The 6,712-nt window shown below is 51.0% G+C and overlaps 1 protein-coding gene across 1 annotated transcript; it reads right to left on the bottom strand.

Annotated features, from left to right (window-relative positions):
• Positions 1-1,342: 1,342 nt before the first annotated feature.
• Hoxb1 (homeobox B1) lies at positions 1,343-3,797 on the bottom strand. Its single transcript, XM_031352183.1, has 2 exons — positions 3,163-3,797; positions 1,343-2,745 (listed from the first exon to the last, which is right to left on the bottom strand). The coding sequence occupies exons 1-2, from the start codon at positions 3,728-3,730 to the stop codon at positions 2,417-2,419; spliced, it is 897 nt and encodes a 298-aa protein (XP_031208043.1). The 5' UTR covers positions 3,731-3,797; the 3' UTR covers positions 1,343-2,416.
• Between the last annotated feature and the right edge of the window lie 2,915 nt (positions 3,798-6,712).

Below are 6,712 nucleotides of genomic sequence, written 5' to 3'. Positions count from 1 at the left end.
CTGACTGGTTGGTATTAAATGGCTTCAGCTAGGGGAAATTTGTTTCAAAGATACTTGCTCTGTCCTCTCTTGTCAAGGTGACCCCTTTGGGGAAGCCAAGCTTGATGGCAATTTCAATTAAATGGAGAAAAGCAGTTAATAGATTCTCCCCCCCCACCTTAAGACAGGGTAAGAAAGCAACCTCTGGGAAAGCTGGCCTTCCTCTTGAATGCTTCTCTTCCTCTCCAGCTGAGCTGTGCAATTATTGATAACATTGCCTCTCGCCTAATGGCACCGGTTTCACAAGGAAACAAATGCTTAGCTATGCTTACAAGAGTCCCAGTCCTTTTCGCAGCCTGGCTTCCTTTCAAAGGTCATGAAGTAAACGAAGGGGGGGGCCCGCTAGGGTCAGATAAGACCTGTTTTCCTCATCACTGCACCCCAGGGGTAGGGTCCTGGCCCTGGCGCTTAGGGGATCTCTGAGTCACCAGAATCAATAGACCAGACTTGGAGCCTGGAGCCCCATGTCATTTGGATGGTACTCTGGAGCCTGGAGCGTGGGCAGTTTGCCACCTCTGAGGAGCTTCCAGAGGCTGAGCCCCTGCCTCTGTGGACTAAAGGTTTGCTAGTGGTACTGGCGGGGAGACAATAGTTCTCCCCTGGTTGCCACAGGCTTGTTTGGAAAGCCCAGAGGCGCTTAGAGGTAAAAAGGTCAGCTCAGGATCCTGGTGTACCTTGGTTGTCTCTCTTCACCCCCAAGGCCTACTGTCCACCAAATCACCAGCACCTCCCCCATCCACCTCCAAGCACCTCCTTACTCACACACACACCCCACATCCCTTCAAAGGCCACCTCCTCCCTATGCTCCCAGTACCTTCTGCCTGAGCCAAATCACCTGCTGGTGGATTGCAGTTGACTCAAGCTGATATTCCTGTATGAAAGGGCTGGAGTTGAGGCTTAATATGTGTGCTAGTGAGATTTGCCAACAGCCCATCTTCGGACTCTCTGAGCAAGAATGGGGGCACCTTCCTGACACTCCACAGCCCCAAGCCTGATCTCTTTACAGTTTCCAGAGTAAACTGGAGGAGATAAAGGGAAACTTTCCCCTGTAATCCCCTTCACAGACATTGAGCAGACTGTCTGTTTCCCTCACTTCCCACCCCTTTCTCAAGATTGTCTCAGAACTATCTGGTTCCCCCATCACGAGTTTCTGAGTTCTCTGAAAAGACCAGTGGACGACTAGATATCTGGGGATCCTCTTCTACCTTAGCTGGAATCCAAACAATGCTCATTATCTCAGCCTTTCCAACCCCTAGTTCCTCCTTCACCCCAGGATGGAGAAGCAAAAGCAGAAATAAGGGGGGAGAAAACAGACTTTATTGCATTGAGGTAGTTGTAGATACAAAGACAACCTGGCTTGCTTGGAGCTTGGTTTTCTAGAAACTCAAGTGGCCCCTCTGCTGTCCCCAAGGTTCAGAGAAACGTCCGAAGCTGCTGGGAATTCTGTCGCCATTCCTGGGCCTCCCTAGACTGCCCGAGGGGTAGGGTGGTTTTATGGAAAGGAGAATGGGGGCAGGGGAGGGGCCTTTTCCGGAGGTAATAAATAGGGAGCTGGGAGGGGGTACTCGCCCCTTCTTGGTTGAGGCTTGCTTGAGGGAGTCCTTGCGACCATGCTCCGAAAATCCCTGTAGTGCCAAGTTCCAAAAAAAAACCGCTTTGGTGATATAGTGATGCCAGTGGGAAGGGGCAGATCTCATAAGCCAGCCTCTGAGGGCTGCATTAGTGCAATAGAAATGTGCCAGGAAGGGTTTGTGGGATTACTTGGGACTAGGGTTTTTTGGTTGGTTGGTTGGTTGGTTTTTTTTTTTTTTGTTTTTTGTTTTTTTTTTTTTGTTGTTGTTGTTTTTTTTTTTTTGGTATGTCACAAGACAGTAGGTGCTACTGTAAAGTCTGCGGCGAGTTGGCTGGATTAAGGATTAAGATTAAGGGTTCGTGGTGATGGGCCCATACTCAAAACACATCCTCCACCGGAAAATCCCGAGGACTCTCGGCCTAGAAATCCCAGGCCTAGAAAGAAGAGTTGGGATAAGAATGCGAAAGAAGAACTCTCTAAACGCAAAGGCACTGAACTGAGTCGGAAAGGAAAGGAGCAGCCCTGGAAGGATGGGCTGAACAAAGCCAAAAAGGCTTTCCTTCGACCTGTGAGGAGCTGAGTGCTCCCCAGGTCCCAAGACCTGTAAGGATCCCCAGTCATCAATCATCCCTCCACCCCTAGATCTGAGGGAAAAAAAATACATTTTCCCACTCCTGCCCAGCATCCTAGGCAGCTCTAAGCTGGTTCCTCAGCCTTGAGGAGGGTACCGGGGTTGTGAAGTTTGGGAAAGTCTATGAGAGGGCTGGTCCAGCGTTGGAAGCCGGGTTACTTAGGAAGTTCAGTTCAAGAGGTGATGGAACTGGGCGAGGCTTCTGGGGAGGTGCACGCAGACTGGTCGGAGGCATCTCCAGCCGCTTCCTTGGGGCAACCTGGAGGGCCTGCAGGCACCCTGCCCCCCTCTCGCTCGCGCTTCTTCTGCTTCATGCGCCGGTTCTGGAACCAGATCTTCACCTGCGTTTCATTGAGCTCCAGGGTGGCGGCGATCTCCACCCTCCGGGCACGGCTCAGGTATTTGTTGAAATGAAATTCCTTCTCCAGCTCCGTCAGCTGGCGCGTGGTGAAGTTTGTGCGGAGACCGCCGGGAGCGCCCAGTCCCAGCTCGGACACCTTCGCTAGGGGCGGGGCAGGGAGAAAAGCCACGTCAGTTCTCTCACCTCTTTCTCCCTCCCCTCCACTCCTCCCAGTTCACTCTAGGCCCTCATTCATCATCTACCCAATGCAGACTCTATGTGGCATCACTCACACCCTCCATTAGTAATTACAAAATCTAGAATCAGCCTCCCGCCCATACTCACCTTCAGACAAGAAACATGAAATACTGGTTCCAAACTGGGCGCACAGACAAGACTGCGGAGACCACCTTAGGGGGGAGGTAGCCCCGAACTTATCCCGTGGGAAACTCTGCTGACCTGAACCGGAAAACTACTTACCTGCCTGGAAAAAACAGCTAAAGGGGGAATGAAGCCCTGGCTCTGGCCCCTCTGTGTATGCCAGAGCCAAGGAGAGGAAGTGGCTCCTCTGAGCCCTACCTGTCTTAGGTGGGTTTCTCTTGACCTTCATCCAGTCGAAGGTCCGGGGAGTGAGAGTGCTGGGTTCTGGCGAGCAAGATGACTCCTTGTCCTCAGAGAGGAGATCGTAGGCTGGTGCAAAGTTTGCCGTCTGCTCGGTTCCATAAGGTGGCTGCGGCGGAGTATATGGTCCTGAGCCGACTCCACCCGCTCCATAGCTGTCAGGCAACCCCCCTAGCTGGGCTCCGTAGCTCGACGGATGAAAATAGCTTCCATCTCCGTCCGACTGACCCACAGAATAATACTGGGAAGGCCCATAGCTGGGGTTGCAGGCGGCTGGGGCGTACCCCGAGGGAGCGGGGCTGGGAAAGGACACCCCCAGGGATGACGGCGGCTGCTGGACAGGATACCCCGAGTTTTGTTGGAGCGCTGAGCTGGGCAGCCCTCCACCATAGCGGTTCTCCCCTGCGTAGCTGCTGTCAACGGCCGGAGCTGAGCTGGGGGGAAAGGAGGTTGGGGCGCTGTAGACGTTGGGTCCCCGGTTACAAAGTGGGTACTCTAAAAAGGAACTCATCCTATTATAGTCCATGTAGAGGCCGAAGGAGGGTCGGGCCGTTTTGGGGAGACACCCTCTTGCCCTACAACCTTTCGGCAGTATGTCACAGCGCCGAAGCTTGAGTCCATGGCCTGGGCCAGCTTGCCCCGGCCAGCGATCCCCTAGGAAGGGGATAGGGAGTGGGGGTGGGGGGGCACATGTGATCTCTCCCAGGCCAATGGGCTAAGCGGGCCAGAGTTTGGCAGCCCCAGCGCCCATCCATCACCCCCCAAGCATTAGCATGACAAAGACACTTCAATCACTCTGAGCCCATCCATCTGAGAGCGACATGGAAGCGTCAAAAACATCTTTCTTCAAAGACTTTTTGGAAAGAAGGGACCAGAGGGAGGGGGGGGAGAAGTTGGAAGAATATTCAAGACTTTACTCCCCTCCCAACCCCCAAGGCCTTCAATAGGTTCCTGGATTATTAGATTTGGCCAAATTCAACCCAGCTGCCCCTCACTCTCTTCTCCCCTCCAAGAAGCCTACCCCACCCCAAGGCTGTATGGCTAGAGACTGGAGAGTCAGACTCCTTACTTGGCCCAGAACCACCATTCCATGTTTCTTCCTCCCAGTTTGTCTTGGGACGATGTTCTAGGACAGCCTGGTGAGGTATGTTATCTTGGGACAAAAGGATGACTAGGAAGGGAGAGGAGAGGGGCTGTAAAAACACCTCAGGGTGTGAGCCAGGGCCTGAAATCCGGAAGAATTCATGACAAATCAAGAGGGGGGGAAAATGGCATTTTAAGGGAACAAGAGAGGGAAAAGGAAAGGTGGAGGAAAGATGAGGGATGCCCCATTCCTCTCTCCATCTCTCTGCATAACCGCTCTCTCCTCATTCACTCAGCCATTTCTCTCCCTCAGCCTCTCTTTATATTCCCTCTGTCTCAATTCATCTCTCTGTTCGTTCATCTCTCTCCATATTTATATTCGCTCCCTACCTATCCATCAACTCATCTCTCTAGATGTATTTATCCTTTCTCTAGCCATCCGTAGCTGTAGCTGGCTCACTCACTCAGACTTAAATAACTCCCTATATCTCTCCAGAGAGCAGCAATGAGGAGAGCCAGGTGATATTTACAGAGGGGTGAGAAGGAAGGGAATTTTTATTCTCTTTTTAAAAGTGTTCAAAACTATTAAAGTCCCTGCATTTCTCTGTATTCCTCCTCCCCGACACCCCTCCATCATCTTTAGTGTCCCTAAAAGTTCTTTTTTTAATCCCAAGCCTCAAAGAGATAAATCCAAGACTTGTTAAGTCTTAAAGACTATCCAAATTTCCCATGCATGTTCTAAAGGGAGTTTAGTTTGCTCAGAGAATGGGAGAATTGGTGTAGAGCTTCTAAACTAAAGTTTAGAAGTGGACTTTTCTTTCTTTCTTTCTTCCTTTCTTTCTTCCTCAGGTTAAGATTAGGGGAGGGAAAACAGGAAGAGCCTTGCTCACTCTCTGAAATGCAGCAGGCAGTTTGGAATTGGAAGAGATGCTCTTGGGTAGAGCTCATTGATGTCTCCTCCTCCAGACTCTGAGGACAAGAATCCAACACCCACTCTCATTTGTAACTTGTCAGGGTGTCTGCCTGGCCACGGGCCTGGGGCCTGAGCTAGGGCAAGTCCAGGAGGGCAAGAGTTCAGGGAGGGATCTTGGTAAACAGTGGCACTCTGGGGAGGAAGCCAAAGCAGGTGGAACAAGTCTGGGGTAACCCTTGAAACCTCTCAGGTTTCCTTATCCTTAAAAAAAAAAAAAAAAAAGGCCAGGCATGCATTCCACTCCCTTCAAGAGCCCCAAAGTTGTCTCCATCCCTGTCTCTTCACCTTGCTGGCTCCCCTCCCCTCTCCCTCTTCCCACCCACCCCCATCCTCTTCTGGCTCTCTAGTTGCCCCCCTTCTTCCCATCCTGCATCATCGGAGCCACTGCCTTCCTTTTCTCTAGCAGCTGTGAGCCTTGCTTGGCCCTCTGGTAGAAAGAGCTCAAAGCACTGCTCAGTGACCCCATCCTCTTCCGTCTTTAGATCCAGGCAGCAGAAACGTCTTCCTCAAGAAATGCAAAGCAAGGGTAGGGAGAAAGTAGAGAATGTTCACTTACTGAAGGGATGTGTGCAGACAAAGGAAAGGAGACTGGAGATGGGTAGGGTGGCTTGCAGAGGATTGAAGTTTGAAAACTGATTGTGAGATGGGAGGGGCCAGGCTTCTTCTACTTCACCCATACTCGGGGTAAGGAGTAGGAAACGTTGAAGTTTCTCCCAAATATTTCCTCTAGTTTTAAAATGTTCTCCACCGAGGATGGACCCTTGAGTCTAGGGCCGAGACATTGTTTCCTCAACCTGAGCTAGGATCACATGTGACATGACTGTCTTGTTTCCCTCATACCAGGGAGGGCTTTCTCAGCCAGTCCCTTAACCTAATTTAGGAACCAATTTGGGATATAAAGGAAGAAGTCAACTCCAAAGGTGTTTAATCAACTGCATGTGTCTGTCTAGGAGTTAGGGAGACACATTTTCCCTCCTAAAAGTTGATCTCAGTGTCACCTACGGTCAGTTATTAATGGCAGAAGGAACAAAGAAGAGGCTGGGCCAAAGGTTCTTCATGTCACAGTCAGTGTCTGTGTTTGTTTGGTGCCCGGGCTGAGACTCAGGCTAGACCTCAGTTCTCTAGATGTCTTTGATATGCTGTCTAGTTCAACGTTGGCATTCTTCTTTCTGGTTAACAAGCACATTAAAACTTCCCAAATTACCAGGCATGGTGGTGCAGGCCTTTAATCCCAGCTTTTGGAGACAGAGGCAGAAGGATCTCTGTGAGTTCAAAGCCAGCCTGGTCTACATAATAAATTCTTAGCCAGCCAAGGCCACATACATAGTAAAAGCTGGTCTCAAACAAAGAAACAAAAAAACAGGGCCGGGCAGTGGTGGCACACGCATTTGAGAGGCAGAGGCAGGCAGATTTCTGAGTTTGAGGCCAGCCTGGTCTACAGAGTGAGTTCCA

Source organism: Mastomys coucha, unplaced genomic scaffold (genome assembly GCF_008632895.1).
Source record: "Mastomys coucha isolate ucsf_1 unplaced genomic scaffold, UCSF_Mcou_1 pScaffold5, whole genome shotgun sequence".
In the NCBI taxonomy this organism is placed as follows: Eukaryota; Metazoa; Chordata; class Mammalia; order Rodentia; family Muridae; genus Mastomys; species Mastomys coucha.
Note: the sequence above shows the minus strand (reverse complement) of the source record. Positions and strands in the feature narration are given on the sequence as shown.